The sequence below is a fragment of the Symphalangus syndactylus genome, chromosome 24 (assembly GCF_028878055.3).
Source record: "Symphalangus syndactylus isolate Jambi chromosome 24, NHGRI_mSymSyn1-v2.1_pri, whole genome shotgun sequence".
NCBI classification, from domain to species: domain Eukaryota; kingdom Metazoa; phylum Chordata; class Mammalia; order Primates; family Hylobatidae; genus Symphalangus; species Symphalangus syndactylus.
In genome coordinates, this window is record NC_072446.2 from 61,550,238 (window position 1) to 61,575,755 (window position 25,518).

Sequence of the window (25,518 nt, forward strand, 5' to 3'; positions counted from 1 at the left end):
TTTTTTTTATTTTTGTTTCTGTTTTTGTTTTTTTTTAAGAAAAGAGAGAGAAGAAATTTAATAGCATCCCATTATGTAAGAACTCAAACCATGTAATGGTGACTTATAGAGGAATATTAAAGGAGATAGAGATTATTTGAGATGCACAATATATAATCAATCCATATGAAAAAGTCAAAAAATGCTTTGTTGTAATGTTATTTTATTCATATGGGAGCCATCTAAACATAACAAATCAAATAGACTCAAGTACGCAGTGAGTTTTTTTTATGTATTCTTACTTCTGCAGCAAGTATTTATATGCAATTTCTTTACCATGCTTGGGAGTTTCATTTTAAAGAAGCTATGTGGTAAAATGAGCCCCACCTATAATTTGTAGATTTATTATAAACTTTAAATTTTTTCATCAGCGTGTAAAGCACATAGGAAATTTAACACAATTATATTTCCCTTGGCTAATTCATTTAATTCATGAATTTTGAGTCTTGGAGAAAAAGTTGAGAGATTAAAGAAGAAAAATGCAAGCAGTGCTTTAGGGTTTTATTAGCATAACTATTTAATTACTATATACAGTATTTAAATCCCATCAGTTAGGACCTGTTTAAACTTTTGCCATGTATCTTTAAAGCTCTCTGTCAAAACAGGCATTTGCTCAGAGAATTTATGGTTTCATACAGTAACTGAGAAGTCTCTAAGATAACTTTAAAGAAACAGAAAAAAGGGAATATCCTTGCAAAGGAATGATGTTTCTCATTCATGTCAAATGATGAAAAGCTTACGGTCAACAAATAAGAGACCTCACAAGCATTTATCACAACCTCAGACCCACTTCAAAACCTTCAAACTAAAAGAAAACTAGTGTGGGAAGTTTGCCAACTCTTCTTCTTGCCAAGTTGGCAAAGCCCTGAAAGTTTGAATGGCTTCTCGATGTATAAAATAAAAGCAGGCATTTGGAGCCTATGAAGTCTCCCTGGGCACAATCAGACCCTAGGTGAAATTCCATCATCTGTTGTTATTTGCACAACAGATGTCAGGTATACAGATGGCACAACAACTTAGGGCTCTGGGTACCTGCATAGTTTTTCTATGAAACCAAGACAGAAAAAAATTGTAAACGTGAGTGAGGAAAGGTGTTTCCCCTTCAAAGATGACTTTTCCAGCTTTGATCTTTCACCTCCAGCGACTATATAATGTGAGGCATGAGAGGACAAAAAATCTTAGTTTCCAACAACAGCATCTCCTCTCAGGTCAAGTATGTGAGTGGTGTGTGCTCATGAGAAGCAAGAACAGACCCAAGTGACTGGAATCTGCACACTGCTTTATCCATCAGGAAACAACTTCTAAGCTACTTCCTAGCTTCTGGGCAGCGAGGCCTCATTCATTCATGAGTGTCCATTCATTTCCAAATGAGTAAGCAATTAGAATTCTTGACTGATTTTACTTTTTCCTCCTTCCACTTTTCTCTAACCCGTATTTATTTCATTCATTCAGTCTAACATGGCCCTAATACCTCCACGCTCTTCAGATTCTTCCCATCTTCCACCCCCAAGCCTTGGTTGTTAGCTGCACACTGCATCTTCTCATTCCTCCACAGGGTAAACTCCCATACTTTAAGAATTCAATGCTCTTTCCCTTCAGATGACAGATGGTGAATGCTTCAGCATGGGCTGAGAAACAGGACCACCCTCTTGATGTGAATTCCTACAAATCACTCTCAAGTTTCCCCTTACGTTTAATTTTTCTTTAAATGTATCTTCCTTTTGTAAAGGAAAATTTGCCTGTTTGCTCTAGCTAATATCATGGATGACAGACCTTCATGGATATCTCTGCATCTGCCTATGCACTTTGAATTCATTTTTGCCTCTTCAGTCTTCCCTACTCTTGACAGCCCGAGGAATCCCGCCTGTATCTCTCTGTTTCATTACCTCTCCATCTCATTTCAAATCCAACTGAAATCCTCATTTTTCCCCCTCCAGATTTTATACTTCAAATACTAAATAAGTTGAAAAAATATTTCTTTACTGCATTGTATAGTACAGTGCTATGGAAGAATTGAGGTTAGAGGTTCCATGAAAAGCTCTGCACAGAATGAAATTTTATTGTACCTCATAATTGTTATTGTGTCCTAAAGGATATCACTAAATCACACATGTAATAGGATATACAACTTTTTGTTTACTGTCAGCAACTTTGTTTAATATATATGAATAAATTTATACTGCAAAATCTGAAAAAAAATGGAGTCTAGGGTTGTCCTTTTTCCTAAACCAAACACAACAGACATAGCGTTTAAATATTCCAAGGATGGCATTAGGTTAATTAGTTAAATTTTATGAGGAGAAATATCTTTCAGAATTTATTCACTATGGAAAAGAAATATTTTAGGTTTTTTCTAATGAAGCCATCGAAGCCATTTTCAGGAGTAAAATATCCAAAAAGATCGCAGATATTAGCTGAACTGGGAGTGGTCTTTTTTCCCAAAGAGTATGCACATATATATTTTTTAATTTTGAAATGTTTAATGTTTGTGGGTACTTAGTAGGTATATATATTTATGGGATACATGAGATGTTTTGATACCGACATGCAATGTGAAATAACAGCATCATGGAGAATGGGGTATCCATCCCCTCAAGCATTTACCCTTTTACATTACAAACTATCCAAATACACTCTTTCAGTTATTTTTAAGTGTACAATTAAGTTATATGTTTTCTTACTCAAAAAATAACCCTAATCTTCAGCCTCCCTCCTGTCAACACTTGTCTTCATCACTATCCAGACTTCCTTGATAACCAAAAACATCAGCTCTAAGAAAAAGCAGTTCACTAACAAACAGCTAAGACCTGGAGTTCTTTCATTCTGTCTCACCAAGCATCGCAAAGAATCATGGGGAACAGAGCAATCATATAAGCAAGCTTAAATTACTCCTGACTTACCAAAAAAACATTTACCACCCTGCAGTTCAGGACCTACACCCACAGCATTTTATCACACCATCCACTCCCTGCGTCCACCTTTTTCCAGTACTTGTCACGTAACATCAGATTATTAAAAACAACCTCTTCAGCTTCAGAGTATCTCTGTGAAACTCATTTAAAATTAACACATGATGAATAGGACAGAATTTTTAAAAATAAATTCTTCTTCATGAAAAAACTTTAAGAAAACCCTATGCATGGGATAGGGAAATCAGATAGAGGCTATTTGTGCCCTCCTGGAGATAAAAACTGTGACAAGAATAGAGAGTCAGATGAAGATAAAAGGGTTATTCCATTTTTGGGTCTCTTCTTCTTCATCTTCTTCCATAAACACAATCCAATTATGAGTTCTCCTGAGACAAGACAAAACTCGCTCCAAAGTCATTACATCATTCTATCATTTCCATCATAATCTTGTATATGATCCAAATTATTCCCATTTAATGACACTAAAATATTCAAGAGGAGAATTATAAACTGGCAACTGTTCCATCTTAAATTCCTTGTTGGAAGTGAGGTAAAGACAAACAAAAATAAATGTCCTCTCTTCACTTTGGTAATTTAGGAAGCAAGCATCTAAATTCTCATGTTTTTCTCTTTTTATTAATCACAAAATATTTATATTTGTATTTACCATGGAATTACACAATATATTCTGAAAACTCAAGAGACATTTTTCTTTTCAATATAGTTTTCTACTGACATTAGGCTTAGAGCTAAGGAAAACCTACTTTTAATCTGACCACATATCCTGATCAAATGTAAACCTTGAGCTAGTTCCAAACGCTGTCATAAATTTATACAACTTAAACACCAATGCTAAGATAATAGAAAGCAGAACACTTTCTAAGAGAATCAATCTGTACCCTAAAATAGTCTTAAATAATTTTTAAGTTAGAAATAAGTTCCACCTTATGTTTCTAAGGGTTGGAATATTTTAACTATGTTTTGCCAATAAAGACTTTTAAAAGGGAATATAAATATATTGGGCTGAAGTAAAATTTGCAACTTTAATATCTGATCATCCAGACATAAATATGTTACCTTTACTTCACTGTATCAGCATATATGCACTAAAATATGTATAAATACATAATCAGTAGAAGTTCTGAAGAAAAATCTAACTTATTATAGAATCTTAATACCAATATATTAATATTAAATCTTAACAATATGTTAATATTTAAAATAATAACTAAACAGCTAACACTTGTTTACTATTTATAATGTGCCAGAGATTATTCTGAGCTTTTAGCTTGTATTAACTCATTTAATCCTCACATAAATGTGAGGAGTAGGAAGTATTTTTAACTTCATTAGAGTTAAGAAACTCAGGCAAAGTGAGGTTAAATAATTTGCCAAATATCAAACGGCTGATATGAAATGGGTCTTGGAAGCAAATCTAAAGAATCAGTTCAAAATCCACTCTTAATCACTACATAATATACACAGCACAATTATTGTTCATCATATACTTATTCTTTTATGGAGATATATAGTCTCTAACATACTGTGAACTTCTATTGGGCAAGGAATAGCTCATTTTATTCATCTTTGTATATCTAGGCCCTAGAAAATATCCAATATGCAATTAGTTAATCAAATATATTACAATTTTCTCCATGTCCTGCTGAATAGTTTGGAGGCACATTACAGTTAATGATTTTATTGTCCCAATTAAAAAATTGTAAATGTATGTATCGAATAAATAACGCAGTAACAACATTAATGAAAATCAAAAAAAGGGGAAAGAAAAAAATGGTTGCAAAAAACCCTCTAGCCTAACAGATAATGTATCCTTCCTTTTTCTATAATAGCTTATGGTTCTTTTGATTTGTATAGCTTGTTATATAGTGTTAAAATAAAAATACACAGTAGTTTAATATCCTGCTCTTTCTCCTAAAACTATATACAGATTTTCCTCAGTCTGAAAATTATTAGTTTTAATGGCTGCACATGATTCCATTGAGTGCAAATACATAAATTTATTTAACGAATCCCCTACTATTGAACATTTAGGTTGTTTTCATTGTGTGGTCTTAAATATAATGCTATAAGCAAAAAGGATGGATTGGTAGATGGATAAATAGATGGCTACATGGATAGACATAAGATAGGACAAATATAGTAAAATGTCAATGGTAGAATCTGGGTGGTAAACATATGAACAATTCACTGTGTAATTGTTTTAATTTTCTATGTGTTTGAAAATTACCATAATAAGATGCTGAAAAATTAAGGCCTTAGTGAATAAATATATTTATTTAATAAAATGCCAACTTCACAAGAACAAGGATTTTTGTCCACGCTGTTCATACGTATATGGCTACTACCTAGAACAGTGCCTGGAACAAGGAGGTGCTTGCCTTGTAATTTTCTGATGAAAAGTGAAGTTTAAATATTCTAACGTCAAATCTCTGAAAATCAGATTGTGCTCTCTCTCCCTCCCTTGGGTTTATTGTTGGCCACTGTCATGGGTTTTGATTGTTCAGTGATTTTTCTAAACCGTTTAAATGAAGATTGTGTTCTTTGTTAAGTGTGGTCACTGAGGTCTCTGCTCTGTTAGCTTAGTGGTCAAATAACAATTTGACAGGTATTTGCTTAAATGCCTAGAGCCGAAAGAAAAGAAAAGGAGCAGAAAGGAGAAGAGAAGAAAAGAGAAGAGAAGAGAAGAGAAGAGAAGAGAAGAGAAGAGAAGAGAAGAGAAAAAGAGAAAAGGAAAAGAAAAGAGAAAAGAAGAGAAAAGAAAATCTCCCATCTTTGCAGACTGACTGTATGTTGAGGAATTTCTTCAATACTTATTCAGGCTATTTATAACTCTTCCTTAGCCTTCACTTCCTGTTTTCACTGATCCTAAAGGTGAACCAGAGGTGAAACTCTTGTTTCTTGAGTCTATTCTGAAGATGCATTCAGCCCTGGGCTTATCTGTGGCTTTGTAGTTTTCCTGGCACATGTGAAAGCCTTTCAAATCACTTCTCTCCCTCCATGCCTCTTCTTTCCCAGGCTTTTCTGTATGTCTAATGTTTGCACGATTTCACATCCCTTGTATCAGGTGGCTGTAGCTAGTATATTTGCCTTTAAATACTTTCAGGAGGCCACTCCAGCCCTCAGAAATTTCTGAGTTGAGTAAAACAAAGGCAAGCCCCTGGGCTGATTCTCAGGGCGACAACAAACAGGCCAGTGCACTCAATCATAGAAAAACAAGGTCCATGTTGTTCCCTGCAGCATCAGCAAACTGTATCACGGACATGGGCCACCATCCTTATGGCTATCAACATAGTGGGGAATGGAGAATCTATTGACTCATTGTTGTGACAGTTTCCTTTAATTCCTTAAATGTACGTATCTTTCACTTTCTTAACTGTATTTAAAATGGCAATATAATATAATTCTCTGGAATCTTTGTCTGCTAAATCCAACATCTGGAGGCGTTCAGTCATAGTTTCTGTCGTCTACATCTTTTATTGTGGTAAATATATATATATATATACAACACAAACTTGGCCATTTGGGCCATTCTCAATAGTACAGGTCAGTATCATTGAAGACATTTACACAATTCTGCATCTCCAGAAATTCTTCTTCTTCCCAAACTGAAACCTTGATTTGTTACATAATAACTCCTTATTCCTTCTTCACCCCACTGGTCTCTGGTAATCACCATTCTACTTTTCAGCTGTTTTTACTTCCTGAGTTTTAGTCACAAGTACCTGTTTATTTGCATATTTTTTTACAACATATATGTAACAGGAGCCCCAGAAAGAGAGGAAAGAAAGAGAATAAATATTTGAAGAAATAATGGTCAAAACTCAACTGTAACCATCACTACCCTGCATCTCCAGAACTTTTTCCATCTTCCCAAACTGAAACCTTGTACCCATTAAATAATAACTCCCTATTCCTTCTTCACCCCCACTGGTCTACGGTAATCACCATTCTACTTTTTGACTGTTTTTTTCTCTCTAAATACTAGTCACAGATTCCCATTTATTTGAATGTCCCATTTTTTAAAAGTGTTTTGAATAATACAGTATCGCAACTCTGGAACACGATGATTATTATTAATTTTTTTTTTTGAGACAGAGTCTCGCTCTGTCACCCAGGCTGGAGTTCCATGAGTGCAGTGGCGTGATCTCGGCTCACTGCAACCTCCACCTCCCAGGTTCAAGTGATTCTCCTGCCTCAGCCTCACGAGTAGCTGGGACTACAGGCACGTGCCACCCCACCCGGCTAATTTTTTGTATTTTTTAGTGGAGGCAGGGTTTCACTGTGTTAGCCAAAACAGTTTCGCTTTCCTGACCTCGTTATCTTTCCACCTCAGCCTCCCAAAATGCTGGGATTACAGGCATGACCCACCAGGCCTGGCGGGAACACGATTATTTTTTATCCGAAAGTTATCGGTGCTGGAAGGTTTTGGGGTTGTTTGGTAACTTACCCAGGCTTAAATCTGTAAAATACATCTCCTTCATGATCAGCAGTCTCTGACGTCTTCGCCTGGATTTTATTTTATTCTTGTTTTTTATTTTTAATTCTGGCTTCCCAAGGTTTACTCCTGATTCATTGTAGCTAAGTTTTCAGCCAATGACTGGATAGTCCTTTTGCACAAATATCTTGAGCCAGATAGACTTCCATTCTCTGTTTACAGATCTTTATATGGGTAGGGAAGTGCATTCCACGGTTAAGGCCATTTACAAGTCTTCTTTGGCTTTTATATTCTTCTTGGCCTTTTGTGCCTCCTATGCAAATGTATACAGCCTCAGGGTTGGACAAGAGTATATAAAAAGCTTAGGGTCTCTTTGGTCTCCACTGTGCATGTGCTCAGTGGTAGCCAGAAATATATTGGTCCCAATCACAACCATAACTTCAGGTTTTTGGCCCTCATCTGGCCAAGATCATCACTTTCATTGACAACTCTTCGGGGCGTATTAATCACTCACCACTCAAAGTCTATGAATCTTGTTTGACTACAGAAGCACAACCTGCCCACCCCCCAACCCTCCCAACCCTTGCAGATTTTCCACATAACCAAATGGAGAGGGTGGGCGCAAGGTTGCCATAGATTCCAACTATGAAGTTCAGCAGTTTTTGAAGCATAAATCCTTCTCAAATTGTTATATTCTATTTAGATGTTAAGAGTACTAAAATGGTTATGATTTTATTTTGTTGGGGATTTTTTGTCCAGCCTTATAGCTGCTTTTTTTGGAGAGAGGATTTACCAATCTCCTCACTCTGCCATAACCTAAAGTCCCCTTTTATTTAGAGCAGTAATTCTTAAAGTGTGGTCCCCAGATTGGCAGGGTCAGCATTAAAAGGGAACTTGTTAGAAATGCAAATTCATGGACTTCACCTCAGACTTACTAAAACAGAAATTCTGGGCATAAGGCCCAGTAATCTGTGTTTTAACAAGCCCTCCAGGCAATTCTGATGCACATTCAAATTTTAGAACCATTAATTCAGAGTATATTTAAGATAATACTTGTAATACAGTTCTTCTCCCTGTTCAAGGGAAAAGAGACAAACATAAGAACTTTCTAGGTGTTTTATCAAAGTTGTATTATTTTTTAAAGGATGAATTAACCATTGGCATTTGGGTATAAAGATTTGCATAAAAGATTTTAGGTCAAAAAGAGGTATTCCTTGATATATGCAAAGAAACACTAGACAGATTTAAGAGCATCAATCTAAATACTATCCAGATATACTACCCTGGCACATCTAAACTTGTGGGAGTTGAGATTTAGTACTGCTGCTGCCTTCCAAAACTATATACTGTACATACTTCAAATTTTCCCACTTTTATCATCTTCATTAGAAAGACTAGCTGTACCAGGACTATGAAGATATATTGTTGTATAACTGGTACATATGTTCCTAAAAGCTACTTTTCAAAAACAGAGCTGAATTTTATAGGCATAAAGCCATTCTCAATTAAACCAAAAGTATCCTTAATCATTTTGTAATTAGTGGTTTCTATGTCTACATGAATACATTTTTAAACAATGCTTAGCAAAATAATAAAATAAAATATAAACAAATTTTAGAATGCCCATAATATATTTATGCAACATTTTTAAACAATATTGTCTGTTATTTGCAGATATATATGTATATAAAACTATGACAAATAAAAAGTTGTACACCAAATGATAACGATTGTGTGAAAGAAAAATGGAATTGAGAAAAGAAGTAAAAGAGGACTTCAACTTTATAGTTTATTTCTGTTATTTATAAATACAACAAAATCCTCAGAATTTCTGATTATTGAAAATACTATTTTATCAGAATTAAGGTTAAAGAACAGATACTGTAGCACATTCAACTGAGAAAGAAGGAGAGACAAGCCTAGAAATTCCTAGCTTAGCACCACTGATTCTTCTATTCCCAGGAAATAACTCTGAGGGGTAAAGCTACTTCCAGAGGATGAGAATTAGACATAAGGATGAGTTGGAAATTCAAAGAAGAAAACCTGTTGCCCAGAAAAAAATCAGAATAGGAAGGTTTAGAGACATATAAATCCATGGATATACTCCTTATTCCCATAAGTAATACTAAGTTAATTTGAACCCATGAACTTACAGTACAATGATTAAAAGATGGGGATTTGGAGTTGGAGAGAGTCTTAGTTTAAATACTGGGTCTTCCTAATATTTTATTCATCCTAACCTCACTGAGCTTTTGATCTTCCACCTGTAGAATGAGAAGAATAATAGTATCTGTCTACTCAGAATATTGAGATAATTAACATAGATAATGTATGTGCCATTCTTACACAGTTCCTGGCACAGATCAGCACCCCATAAAGGTTAGTTACTACCATCATTTCTTTAGCCACCTGTCCAACAGCTAGTTGGTAGGTGCCTATTATATGTCAAATTTTCTACAAGATTCTGAGGTTTCAGCAAGTGAACACAATAGAAACAGTCCATGTAATTGTGAAATCTGTAATCTTAGGGGGAAGAGAGATAGTTACCTGAGAAAATGCACTGACTTTGATGCAGACACAGTAGGGATAGTGCCCAACCATCCAGGGCATGCAGAGGGGCCTGCCAGAAGATTCTTAAGTAGAGATAATCTAATGATAGAGCAAGGCTTTTGTACTAATGGAGATGTAGAATTAGTCCTTGTTTAACAAAATCTGACTAGAAAATTATGCTTTTTCCCAATCATGCTAGAAATGAAACCTAGAGCTTTGTAAAAGTCTTTTTGGTCTATGTCCTGCAAAGCTGACCCTGCAGGCATGGACATCATACCACATCTGTAAGTGTGAGGCCTTTGGTGTGTTCAGCATCTAGGAAGTTGCAGAGTTAGTGCATTTTTAGCCTAGTGAGGGCTTTGTGCCCCTCACGGCTATTTCTGAGAGCTTTTTGTTGGTCAGAAATAACCATGTGGCAGAAGCTGAGAGAGTATTTTAGCTACAACTCCTCAGACATCACTTCTTGCCCATCTTCTCCTAGAGAACGTCCCAATATTGTACATTTCTGAGTCTTCTTGCATCTCTCTCCCAGTTGTTCATAGCTGAATCCACTGATTCTCCCCATGCATAAGCTCCATTCAGCCCCACTCCCAAAGCCAGTTTTGGAGACTCAGATTCTCTAGCAGCCTCAACCTTCTCTGAGCTAATATGACTTGAGTCACCCTTCAGACCTGGAGTCTGTATAGTGACCTCAGTGGGCTCCAGACTATTTCCAGGTCTCTCCTGCTGCCATTTAAACTCAGGGTCAGGTGCCCCCATGAGGATACCTGGTCTTCCCTGTCACCTTCCAGGTTGCAGCACCACCCTTCCCTTGTGTACGCTAAGCTTCTGCTAGGTTTTTCTTTCCCTACTTCTTTTTCCAGGCCTGACTGCCTGCTGGACATACACATGGGTGGGCCATTAACTCTATTTTGTGGGATCCCTTGTTCCTCCCCAGTGCCAAGCATGTGCCTGAACAGAAAAATGCTACTGCTTCTGGCTTCCTTTCACATACCTTAAGAGATGGCCTCATCACATGTCCTGTCCTGAAGACTACATTAAGTTCACCTTCTCCTAGACCGGTAATGTTGCACGAAGCTGGAATTCCTCATATTCTAGTATATAATTATTTTTGACTCTGGGCATTTAAATACTTGAAAGACGCTTCCTTATGATGACTACTATACATACCGATGAAATGAACTACTGTTAAAATATTCCTCTATCCATATTTGTATGTAAAATCCTCAGATTTTTGAGGGGTTAATTAAAGCACAGCTATCTATATTATCTTTCTGTAAAAGAAACTCTCTTCTACTACACACAGATATCTGGATTTGTGTTATCCAACAATTCAGGTTATTCCCTTTATTTGGATACACCATCATCATATCTTGCAATTATCCAGCAACTTTCATCTTTGAGATTTACACTATAACATTAATAACAATGACAACTAGAGTAATACTCATTTATCTAACACTTTGTAGTTGAAAAACATTTTACAGTGGGCAATTAGTTATTCCACACCTGTAAAGTAGTTAGGTACCATTATAACCATCATTTTAGAACAGGAAGCTAGTATACAAAACAATAAATTTGTCCTAACTCATTAAAAAAATAATGACTCTTGACCAAAGACAGAGCTGCAGCAATAAGGGATCATGTAACCTGAGGGACCCATAGTGCCTGTGACAGGACCCTGGAGATCTTGAATTTGTTGACATCAAGAACTGGCCAGATTCATTCATCCCTACAGTATCTTCAGTTTGAGGGGTAAATGAAGAAGAGGATTCTTAACAGTGCCAAAAACTAAAAAGATTATAAAAGTGGCTCCCTAAGAAATTGCCCCACCTTGTATTACTGTGGAGCTACATCAGATACAGTTAAAAAAAAATTCTTTGCCATAAACTGAAGGAATGTAATGTAGTCATCCCAAAACATAACAGGCTTGACCTGCAGTATTTTGCTTGAAATTTGTTTCCTAATGTGTACCAACAAGTCACATTCAGAGATTCTTTGCGGATGAGAGATATTTAAATCAGAAACTCAATAAACTTCTCTTTTTTATAGTTTTAAAAAGATTACCTTTAACACAAGTAGATAAGCTACACAAGCATTATACGATAGCTACTATATAATTAGGAAGATATGTAGACATATCCTGGCACCTGTTAGAGTACTTCCTAACTTTGACATATTTGTTTATAGATATCATCTGAACTTCCAACCGTTTGGGTATCATTTAGCTAGCCCGACACAGTGAGAGAACGTGTAAGAGCCTAGAATTTTTACCAACGTATTTTCACTTCTGAAAAGAGGGCTTCCATTATTTTTATTTTTTTCCTTTACAACCTTTAATTCCTATCTTTGAGCATGATTTGCTAATCTCAACATTTTCTGAAAGAATGACTAAACCTCTACTTTTTTCAAAAGAGTTAATTATGAAACATACAAATATAAATAATACATACCAATTATAAAACTGATTTTAAAAAGGCAAACTCTAAAAATCAAAAGCAAAATGGAAACAAGTGACCTTAAAATAGTATCCAGTTAAGAACACCAACACATATAATTTTTCTTTATTATTGAAGCTAAAAAAAATAGAAATGTATTGTAGGATAACACTAGTATACATATTAGTAATATGATATCACTGACAAGTTACTTGTACGTAAAAGACAAATTACTAATAAATTAAAATCAAACTATGAAAACGGAGAATGATATAACTGGTTAAATACCCTCAATATGGTAAAACATGAATGAAACAATAGGCTTTCCCTCTTCCCATGTGATCTATAGAATGTAAATTCTCTGTATTTCATTTCCCCATCTATTCAATTACATATTATTCTCTTTATTGCCCATTTAAAGTAAATATATTTAAAGAAAATTATGAGATCCTGGCTATACAAACTTTTTAAAAATAAAAGATAATACTATGATAAAAATAATTACATATAAATATGAATATAATCCTCAGGTTGCCTGTTATAAGCATTTCTGAAGTTTGGGTTTTTTTTCATTTAGAAATCATTTGAAGATAAAGAGATTAACTTTCCAAAGTAAAGTGGTCAAAACCGAACTATATAAACATGTTGAGAATCCAGGATGAGAGACAGTAATATCTCAAAGCACCTACTATATGTGATAGAATGAGCCAGGGCTATAAAGATGAATATGAAATTACCCACTCTCAGGAAGTTTCTGCCTTAATTGCGGAATACACACTTCCAGGTTCAGGTATGGCTACAATGAGAAGGAGCATTTAATCTGCATAGCATTGCCCTTTCAACAGGGAGGTTCACTTAGAAGTGGGAGCATGTGTAGTAAACGTGATGAATAACTTTGAAGTTTAGTTTTAGAATGAAGGGATCACAGTAACCAAAGTTGGAAGTGCAATAAACAAATTATGTCCTTGGAATTGCCATTACAATAGGCGAGTTCAAAGCAGATGCATGGCTTGGATTTTGAACCCTCCCCACCTCACCTTCCTCTACCAGGAAGAGCATCTGGAAGGCTTAGTGACAAACAGCAGGCAAGATTAGAGCAACCAGGGCTAAGTTAAACTTTTAAGAGCAAGAACCAGACAAGTTCATGTGGAATGAAGAAAACACATACTAGAAATCCAACTGGAGTGAGCAGCTGTAGAGATGGTCCCTAGACTGAGAAGCAGCTGAGGTAATCACAAGAGAAAGTAAAGCAGGGAGGAGCTCGCACTGGCGATGACCACCAGACTTTGCCCAGGTTGCTCTGATGGAGGTTTGCTACCCACATCACCAGCACCAGAGTTCCTTTCTTCAGTTCTGCCCTAACACTTTTCACTCCATTTTAAATGGCATGCTGGGACTGTCAAAGAATACAGCTTAACCAAGGCCTGGATGATATGATGGCAGAACAGAGAGGAGATGGCAGAGCAAGATCTCTACAGCAAAGAAGAGGAAGGAAATACATCTGAATAGATCATGACCTTCTGCTTCCTGAAAACTACTACTCATCATTCAAGACTGCTCCCGTGTCACCTCTTCTGGGAAGCCTTCCCTGACCACTATAAGCTGTTGACTTCCTTTGTTCTGTTTCATTTTCCCTGCATGAAGAATCTATTTAGTTCTTAAGATATTAATGTGTAAATAAGTACTTATGCCTCTGGCTGCACTTAGTTCTAAGAATCTTACCTACACTGATTTCAAGGCTAGTAAACAAGAGGTAATCAGTAGTTGCTGTTGACTGAGAAAGAGAAAAGGAAAAGAAGGAAAGAAGGAGGGAAACAGGGAAAGGATGGAAGAAAGTAAAGAAGGAAGGGAGGCAGGAGGGAGGGAGGACAGAAGATGGGGAGGGGGGATGGAGGGAGGGCAAAGGTAGGTTGGCTCAGTGTGTAACTCAGTGTTGTCAGACCTGGCCTAGCTCCTGGTCCCTAACCACCTTCCCTCTTCTTCCTCATATCTGGGCCTCCTGGCCTCCTTTAGCAGGCTTATCCACACACAGTGCCCAGGATCAATCCCACCTAAGGCAGTCAAGATTTTTTTTAAGAGACAGTCTCACTCTGATGGCCAGGCTGGAGTACAGTGGTGTGATCATGGCTCACTGCAGCCTCAACCTCCAGAGCTCAAGTGATCTTCCCACCTCAGTCTTCCAAGTAACTGGGACCACAGGCATGCACAACCGCACCTGGCAAATTTTTGATTATTTTTTGTAGAGATGAGGTGTCACTATGTTGCCCAAGATGGTCTCAAACTCCAGGGCTCAAATAATCCTCCTACCCTGGCCTCCCAAAGTACTGAAATTACAGGCATGAGCCACCATGCCTGCCCGAGGCAGTTCATATTTAAACCCTATTTTCTGTGGTTTAGCATCACATCCTTTCCTGCATCTCTGCTCCCTGCCTGAGTAAAAAGGCCAGAGCCCCTGAATTTCTCCTGCCATGCTGCTCTCTCTCAGGACTGAGAGGCTGTTGCTGTTCCCCAGGCCCATGGCTGGGGCCCCTCCCCTGCTGAGCACAGGCCAGCTGGCAAACTCACTACTAGCCATGCTTGACTGACTCTCCTGAGGGGCAACCCCCAACACTCTACCCTCTGTAAACTGCCTCAGTCCCTCCCTGCTGACTGCTATCCTAGATTCCTCCCAGCATGCCTGAAGCCTGGCCACATCTAGAGGTTTAACAAGAGTGAAACAGAATCACTGCAGGATGTTGAGCGCTGGAGTGATATATGCTGGGAAAGCCGTTGTGTATGTGGAGGGAGGGTGAGAGGGCGCTCCACTCTGCTTGTGAATGTTTAAGACAAAATTTATTAAATCATTCCCTCTTAAACACGCTCAAAAAGCCCTTTAAATACATTGCTCTTCATGTTAGGAATTCTGGCTAGCAACTCAGATTTTTTTGTGAAAATAGTTGTTTTCAGGATATCTGCTCTGCCTTTTAAAGAAGGCATCCAATGCCCATTCTATTAATGTTAACGCATCATTTTAACTCAAAAGACCAAGCCAGCAGAATCCTTGGAACATCCGAAAGGATGTAGACAACTATAATTGCTCTAATAATTCAGCTGAACAGGGATCATGATTGGCCACAGGGAAAAGGCTGTGTTTATTGCCCAATCAATAATCAATACTGACAAACAACAGTGACTCAATTAATCTTTGCTGAATGAATGTATGCACATATGTGTGTTTGAGTTTAGAAACAGATGATGGGTGTATGGAGATGCACAAATACTATCTATGATATAGCAGCACATGGTTTATGATTTCACTCTTTTTTTTTCTTTTTTTTTTATTTCAATAGCTTTTGGTGTACAAGTGTTTTATAGTTACATGGATGAACTGTGTAATGGCAAAGTCTGAGATTTTGGTGCACCTATGACCCCGGTTATAATTTTATTCTTTTTCAAGCATGCATTTTGGTACGTCACAAAAACAGCCTCATTGTATGAAGGAACATTAATAACAGACAAGCATTATGAATCCTCTCTGCAAGTAGAACTGTCCAAATCAGAAATGAGGGAGATTAGAGGGGCAGGTACTAACACAAGGCACTGAACCTTGTCCATCTTTGGGCCTACTCTAAGGGGCAGAAGGAGAGCAGGAAGCCATCAGAGGTGGGAAGGCTTACAGTGTCCTCTCTGTTCTTGCGTTGGACAAATGGCTTTGCATGCATTGCAGCTGGGGCTGACTGCATAGATAACAGCACTTGCTTATTAGACAACAGTACTTATCTATTAACCTGCCACAGAATCAACTCAGGAATAAGGTATCAAATTACAGCATTGATACAAATATATATGTTTATTTTTTATCTATGTGTATGTATATATGATTAAAATGGCAGTCATAAAGCTATGTGTACAAAAGACAGTAAGTTACCACTCTGTCAGGAGCCGTCATTTTAAATGTCTAGCATTATCCCTCAAGTGCTTTGACAGACTGGAGGAGGAAGCACATCCCATGAACAATATCCTGCTTGGGTTCTATCAGCAGGTTCTAGTTTTGTGCTAACTATTATGTCAATGAAAAAGAAAAGATATCTAAAGTAAGAGACTGTAAATTTTGTTCCTATTATATGATGATCCAAAAGGAAGTGAGGAATTAGCTCTTTAGTTCTGATTTTTCTTTCTAATTCTACTTCTTTATGTAATTTAAGACTGGCTACAATGATTTATATTTTACTACATATTCCAAAAGTACCAGCATCACAGGATCTTGTGCATGTACAACATTCTTATTACAGATGGGTGAACATGTATCTAACATGCAATGTCTTCTAAGACTGAATCTCAAATACACAAAAAAGTATATGAATCTGGGCAGCAATCCAAGAGTACTGTAAGACAGTGCCATTGTATCGACTTTCAAGCTATCAATAGATCTTGAGACTTGTGAAAATAAGCCAAGGAATGCAACATCCATATCTTAACGACGTTTTTCTGTCCTCTCACTTATTTTTCCTGGTGTAAACAGAATTACCCATCTGTGCATAGAAAAGCAAACCTGGAGAGCAGAGGCATATTAAAAACCATAGTGCCAGGGCAAGGAGCCCTGGAGTGGCAGTCAAGAACACTGTCTTCTCATTCCAACTTTGCCCTATAAGCTACCTAACCTTGAAGAAGTTTCTCTCAACCATTAAAATAACAATAGGTAAAATAATATACAGGATACTGTTGGTAATAATAATGGAAAGTTTGTCAAAAAATTAACAGAACTTCAAAGATTTTTAACATTAATGTAAATGCTTCCTGAGAAGTACAATTCAGTCACTACAGACCAGCTATATATTAAATTAAGAAATTAGTACATAGCTGTCTCTGCCTTCAACCTATCTAGAAAATAAAAACAGAAGTGATCAATTTTACCAAGCAAATTGGTAAAATTGGTAAAAGTTACCAAATTTTAACTGAAATGACTGAGTAGAAGTAATTACACCACCTATGCTCATTACAATGAACTGCAGTCAGTGGCAATACATTCATAGAAAGATTGATATCTAGCTCAAAGATGAAAATTCACATCAACGTAAAGTAAATCTCTCACTTTAAAATCAGCACTGAGAAGATGATATGTGACCATTTTTTAAGTCTTTCAGGAGATCAGTCTTATTGGTGGTAAGCACTCAAAAAAGAACAACAAAATGCTAAGATTTTATGGCTAATACAATTTTGCATATAATAATTTTGTCTACATTTCACACTCAGATACTACTCATATAGAATATGGGGGAAGCCCTGCTGAGGATCTAAAGAAGGGGACTTAGGTCCCATTATTATTTTTGTATGTGGTGTCAAATTTTCTTGATCAAATTGTTTAGTCAATTAAAAAATTATTTTCTTGAGAGACCTTTGAAGGGATATTAATTCATGTTGAAAAAAGGAATTGTTTGATTAAATCCAAGAGAATTACATCAATTCAATTGCTTCTTATTAGATGATTACTAGCTGTTACTTTACAAATATCACTGAGAGGATTAAAAAGATTTGTCATAGAATCAGAAGGTCAAAAATCAGCTCAGAGAAGGCTAAAAATATTCCTTAAATTTAATTTTTAAATGCAGCTTTCCAAAAATCAGACATGTGTTTTAGAGCAATCTTGACATCTCCAGAGGTGCATAAATAAATTTAAACCTGTCAATGACCTACTTTAATGAAAGAAATTACAACCATCTTAAATACTTATAATTTATCTTTATGATGATGCTGAGTTGCTAATTTTATTATTCAAAAATTATAAATCGTGACAAATTGAGCAAAATCAACCATCTAGAGGAAGTCACTAAAATAAAGACTTTAGCTAAATAGAAAACTGGGTTGGCCTATTCCTGAATGTCTTATCATTGCTGGAAATTCATAAATCTTCTCACAGAGGAGAGAGGAATCATAAGAAAATATAAGCCAAATCACTAGAATCAGTTCTATACACACCAACAATACATACATATATTTAAAGAAATCAGTTTGACAATATAGAGGTAACCACCATGGCAGGTACATTACACTGTTTTCCTCAACCTCCATTCTCCCCTTCCTCCTTAGTAAACAGAACAGTAATTCTTTCTGATGAGTGCATTGCTTCTTGGAATAAAAGACTGCATGCTAGGAATGAATACTGGCCAGATTCAAAGACAATGTGGGATTCCAGGGAAATCTGCTTAAAGAAAACTGACTCATGTTTGGGAGCCCAATTTTTCATGTTTTGCCTTTCCTGCTTCTCCTGACCTGTACCATATTTATGATGGCTAGAGCTCCAGCAGCCATCCTGTACCCTGAGGTCATCTTAGTATGAAAGCCATGCACTAGGAAAGAACAGAAAAGTAAGAGCCGAGTCTGATTCATCATACAACCATTCCAGCCTGTATCTAGACTACCTTTACATAAGACAGAAATAAATTTCTATCTCCTTTAAACTACTGTTATTTTGGATTTTAATGTTTTTTACTTTTTCTGTTACAGTGGCTAAAGTGATTTTAACTAATATAATTAGTCACGTCAATTTTTTGAAACCCTCAAAAGCAATAACTGAATCGTGCACCTAATTTGTTGTTTTAACTTGATGAATGTGTTTACATAGACTGAATTTTAACTTTCCTCTATGCTATTAACAATATTCGTGAGGTTTCTCAAAATACTAATATATCTTGTAAGAAAATCAGCACTATGGACAATTTATCTTAATAATGTTTTCTTCACCTATTATAAGAGACACAGAGAAAAAATTACTGGGAATTCAACTCCTAAGGAAAATTTTCCATTCTAATTCCCCCCAAATACAATAACAAGTGCAATGAAACATCCTACAGATTCAAATTTTCTAAAATAACTTAGGAAAGAAGAAAAGAAATAGACATGTATGAATCCTCCACTGTTCTATTATTTAGTTACTTGGCAGATATTTTTGTTTAATTCTCCCAATAAATACTTTAGATAGTTAATATTATACTCATACTTTAAAGATGAGGTAACTGAAGCTTGGAGATATTTAGTAATGCTTTCATGGTCTCCACACAGTAAGTCCAATTTCAAATCCCACACTCTTTTCATGATACTCTGGTATAGAACATGCATTGACATGTGATAATATGAAGAGCATTTTCTAGTTCAAACACTTTTCTATTTTTCTTATTTCCAAGATTCTGCTTTTTAAAAATCAGTTGTTCTTACAGAGAAACAAAGGTTAAATGTTTAATTTCCAAATAAAAATTACAATGAAACCTCCTGATGAAAGCCTAAGGCTCTGCACAATCCCATCTATTTCAACTGTGTGTAAGAAAAAAGAAAGAGCAAGAGAGGAAGGAAGAAAGAGAGTGACAGGGAAAGAGAAAACAAACATAGTTATGTCCATCTGGGCCTTATATGAGAAGAACTCTGTTCTAATTGTATACTTTTTTCTCTCCTACTATATTATATATACTGGGACTATGAAAGCTTTCATCTTCCTAACCTAGAAATAAAAATACAAACAGTTACAAGATTTTAGTATCAAAAATATTCCCAGTACAGGAATCTCTGTCTCCCTCAGCTCACTTTGATCTCCTTCTCTTTCTCCTCTGAGTGGAAAGAAAAAGCAGAATGTCAACAGTAATTTCTTTTTTATTTTTCAAAGTAAGTGGCTGATATATTAAGCTCTCAGGCTACAAAGTCATGAAAAGCAAAAGAAAGTCATTATAGTGGAAAAAGAAACCACAGCCTCCAAATGTACTGTTGTTTTAGAATTCATATTAAAAGTAACTCTGTAAATATGTACATAGTTACTCTGTACATACAGAGTACATGTATTACACGTGTGTTCATATAGCTTATAGCTGTGACACCTTATGCCAAAAGTAGAAATACAAAGTTTGACAAGAAGAAAACAGTACTGTATATATCTCGAAGTCAATTAAAATAACATTTAAGCAAACCAAGGTATTTATATTATAAATTATTTTTGGAAGATTAACATTTTTGTGGTTGATGACTACAGCAAAATTAATTTTCTTTTAAGTGTCACAGAACTTACTAAATATCTTATAGTTGGTATAACAATAAAAATGTATTTTAAGTTAAGTGATGTTCAGGACTTACCACCTCCTCCTCCAAGAAGACTGGCATTTGCTGTTTAAAACAAAACACAACAGAAGACATTAAATAATATGTATAAGAAATATAGTATATCAGAGTAATTCAAGATAAAGCTGATAATGATCATATGTCTCATATACATACATAAACACAAAATATTTACTTTCATTTAAAGACAGCCTGTATTACTATTTTATGAAAGTTTGAAAATTAAAATATTTCACTACTTTTATATTTTTTCTCTTCAAATGGCTATTTTTATAATATATTTCCTTCTAATAAAATTAAGCACAAATTGAGACTGTTTTATTCTCAATTCTGTATCTAAATTAATCTTCTGAGCTCTCCATTTTATCAAGTAGAATAGAACAATATTATTTAGCCAATTTCAATGATTTCAAAGGACAATGTAACAAAAAAGTATTATGGTAATTTAAATTAAGTTAAACACAATGAAACAAAGCTATCACAAAACATTTTGCAGTAAGAAATAACTCTTAAATAATAACAATTTATTACTTTTTCTATTAACTTTTTTATTTTGAGGAAAGAAATAAATGTTAAACAATGCTGTGCTATTTCTTACCTATTTATTTATTAACCCCACACACACATTTATAGGAGCTAAAAAAATATAAAACAATTCCATTTGGATTTCTTTCACAAGGTCAAATATTTAGGAAGTTCCATTGCAGGTTTCTGCTGAAGTATTAAACAACCTTATGCCTAAATTTATCCAAATATAATAACCAGAAAGCATAATTCAATATACACTATACTGAGCTTTATTCCATAGAGTTCTTAAGTATCACAGGAATTATTTCTTGCCACTAAAAAATAGCCAAGCAGTACTACAGGGAAAGTAGGTAGCAACCAAACTCCCCTTCTTTGTGAAAACTGAGTTACCAAAAGACTAAAAAAATAATTTAGGAAAAAGGAGTAGGAAGCCTTTTACCTGAATTTTAGCATGCTGCCCACAGACCACCCATTTCATAATTTAAGAGGTGCAAATATCATTGTTAATGATTCAATCAATAAATAATGGATCATCTGAAGAACAAATGCCCATATTCATAGTTCCATGAGGTTAGATATGTGATAGCTTACTGATTGTTGTTACATTAAAGAGAATATCATGAAAATACATAGAGACCAGATGCTATTTTTGATATGTCAATATTAAGAGTGTCAAATTTAGTCTTATATAATCTTCCAAGTATGGGACTGTCTAACTGTCACTCTTGCTAATTGCCCTCAGTGCTTTTGTCACAAACATGGCCCAAGTAGCAAAGTCATTCATCAACCATAAACAAAACTCACTTCTGATGTCATAAGTATCACTCAGGTCTGCAAGTCCCTCTGACTTTACCACATGTAAGTGTGTGATATTTACACAGACGGTAGCCAGAACTTAAGGTCCTGCCCTGAATCCAGCTTTGTAGCTTTTGAAGTGGTAACTTATTGAAGGGGCATGAGGACAGACTTCGAGAATTCTACTTGGTCTCACACTCTTTAGTGGAAAAGAGAAATTTCATGATCAACCCATGTCTGTAGGCTAAACCAAACATTTTCTAAAATCTTAGCTACATGCATTTATAAAACCACATGAAATTTCACACTCCTGCTGACTTTTTATTTTCATATTTGACTGAGAATTACCTCCCTATCTATAGGTTTTCCAGTTCCCTGGGACTCCATCTGTTGTCCTCCAATTTTCACATATTCATTCATAAGGAAAAAGGTATTTTTAACAACTAACAACAATAATAAATAGGAGCTCTTCACTTAAATTACCATGCTCAGTAGCACAATAAGACAATATAGTCTATTTTCATCCAATGTTTTGCTCAATAAAGGTGGAGGTTGCCTGTTTTGAGAGCACAGCCCAAGGCCCATCTGTTTAACCAGGCACTTGTCCAATAGATGTGGGTGGATGGGTAGGTGTAGGAATTGGAATTCCACTTCTGGCCAATCATCAAGTTAGTTTATGTCAAATGTGTGTTCATGTATTTTACATAAGCATATCCAGTAACATTTTAACTTCACTATAGAACTATTTTACAAAATTGTGATATTCTACATAGTACACAATCACTTTTAAGGTAATTCCATGTGTATTACTATCCATGTAATAGAATCTTAATTTAAACTGCTTGATCATATTCAAAAAAGTTCCTATAACTATAAATCCAATAATGATTTTTCCAAGGAATCCATCAAATTTGTCTATCTTATCCATTTCTATTCTCTAAAAAATAACAAAAAAGTTAAATTTATTAGTAAAAATGTCAAGGCACTTTTCTTCAGCAAAAGTGACATAAAAATACGCAAGTAAAGGTGAACTTTATTGTTATTTGTAGTATTACTTTGCCTCCACAAAGCACTCTAATAACTGGTTATCCAACATTCATCAGTCAGGTAGATTCATGTTACTTCTTCCATTTTACAGAAGTGAAATGACTTTTGTGTGTCTAAAATTAATAATAATTTAGTTTCTACTTCATTATCTGTAATAAATTGAGATATATACTAATTAGATGGAAGCTTCTTAAAGGCAAGGTCTGAGTTTAATGGTTTGGCCTGCATCTAATAAATTTTCAAGACATGTTTTATAATAGTAAGATAATTGGAAGGTTTAGTCAATTTCTTCATTAATACAAGAGGGATTTGTTTACTGAAGTGTGTGAAAAAAGCAAACTTTGACCCTTTTTCTTCCTATAAAATCAAAGATTACTTAAGAAACTCCTAAAGCTTATTTGGAAATGCTTACTAAGAATGCCTAAAATATATTTATGTCCCTATCTAAATTTCTTCCTAGAGGGAATTTTGGACATGCTTCCTATTAATCCTTGAGTTTCACAGAAAAAGGAAAAGAAGAAAAGGAACAAAGAAAACTTGAAGTTAATGAACATGATGCCACTATTTTTAAAACAACATTTAAAAAATCTCTTCTCTGAGCATGCTTATGAAGCAAGACTATTTTAATTCATATTTCCCTGAAATAAAATGTCTCTTTTATTACCAGTGGAGGGAAGGAAAAAATCAAGTTACAGTAATTGTCTCAAAGATTGATTCAATGCAAAACTAAAATGAGCCATTACAAGATAATGAACCTGTGTATTGCACTTTTTCTTCCCCCTAAAATAACTTCATGCAAGGAGATGGAGTTTTACTGTTTACAAAGTGAAAACAACATGAACACAAAATGAAGAAACGGGTTATCTGAAGCTAATTTGATAGTGTCAAATATGGAGAATTGATTTCTAATACCCTAAATAAATGGTTACATTTTTAAAGTTTATGAGAATTTTTTCTTTCATTTGAACCTAGTTTCAAATTTTTTAATTAAAAGTATCAAATTTCTACAGCTATAAATATTCACTATTAAAGTATTAAAACCAAAAAAAGTGAATACAATATAGGAATCTCTTTCCTGGAATAATTAGCCTAAATGAAAAATGATCACGGCAGTTTTCAATACCACATTAATTTATGTTTTTCTCAAAATACAAATGAAAAATGCTGGGAGAGGTAACTCATGTCAACCATGAGCCGGGAGGCTGAGGTAGGAGAGTCACTTGAACCTGGGAGGCAGAGGTGGCAGTGAGCCGAGATTGTGCCACTGCACTCCAGCCTGGACAACAGAGCAAGATTCTGTCTTTAAAAAAAAAAAAAAAAGAAGAAGTATTTCAAATATTTTTTTTCTTTTTGCCCAGTAATTTTTATTATCTCCATAGTAATTGTTTGTTTTTCCACTCCATTTCTACCCCACCCAAGACTATCTGTCAAACACACAAGAGTCTGGGAAACTAGTCTTTAAACATTGATTAAAACTATTCGTACAGAGTTTTGTTTGCTTTTCATCATTATAAAGGAAATTATACTTGTTTTCATCCTAACAGATTCCTGACCACCCAGTTTAGTTTATTTATTCTGTTTTCTTATTACAATAGAGCACATGGGATATCAGAAGGACTGTTGGCAAAAACTTCCCCAGGAGCTCTATTTAAAACAGCAATTTCATTCACAACATGTTATCCTCAAAGATACAAAAGCTGAAATACCACCTTTCAGAATGGCATACATTATATTCCCTAGAGTTTGAAGCTCTTTAAGTAGGAAGTGTGAAAAAACCTGATAAATTAAAATCCCAAGCACATGCATGATTCTAGAACCACTTTATATAGGAAGCAACCATCTCACCTGACAGCTGTGAAAATACAATCTACATAGACAAATACAGCTATCAATTTGGCAACAGCCCTCTGTCTATGCTTTATTAGATTTACACCTCCCAAACAAAATCAACAGAATGCTGGAGATTTTGGGCAATGGTGTAATTTCCTGCTTTAAAGCTGACGAAGCGAGAAAATTAAGAATAGGCTTAACTGATTCACATGTAGAAACCAGGCATAAATACATGATTAATACTTTACAGTTCATGCTACTACAGAATTTGAAGAAAAGACTGATTATTCCAGCATCTCTGTTGCTTATACAAGCTGTCACTCACTATGAAGCCAAACATAGAATACAATGACCTCTACTACTAATAAATAAGTGAAAAGGCATCAGAGATTGGAAGTCTTACTTGGGATGATTCACATATAAAACAAAACAGAATTACTGTTGTTAAAGTACAAGGGAGGAGCTACAACTGGTCCTGGTTTGCCTTACTAGGTACTCAGTGACTTCTAGGAATATTGTAGCATGGGCAAAAAAACACCAAAAGCTAAACAAATAAACAAACAAAAGCCCCACTTATTTGGTCCAACCCCTTTATTTTACAAAAGTAGAAAGCCAAAGAGGATCAAAGATGTTAACTCACCTGTCTAGGATCAGACCCAGAAGAACCCACCATACGATATGTCAACTTAGATGTTTAATAGTAACTTCCTCTTAACAAATTATAAATATATGTATGTGTCTCTGTGTGTGTATTGCAGCCCTCCCACTCCCCAAAATTGCATCCAAAGATGGTTATAGAAAACAACATGCATGGAGTCTACTGAATGTTACTTTACCCAAGATCGCC

The 25,518-nt window shown here is 35.4% G+C and overlaps 1 protein-coding gene across 7 annotated transcripts in view; it reads right to left on the reverse strand.

Annotated features, from left to right (window-relative positions):
• MACROD2 (mono-ADP ribosylhydrolase 2) overlaps window positions 1–25,518 on the reverse strand; it is a 2,104,525-nt gene that overhangs the window by 1,553,767 nt on the left and 525,240 nt on the right. For all 7 annotated transcript variants that reach the window (XM_055265233.2, XM_055265231.2, XM_055265236.2 and 4 more), the window contains exon 4: window positions 20,487–20,516. In XM_055265233.2, the coding sequence (XP_055121208.2) occupies window positions 20,487–20,516 (30 nt within the window). The remainder of the gene's footprint in view (window positions 1–20,486; window positions 20,517–25,518) is intronic.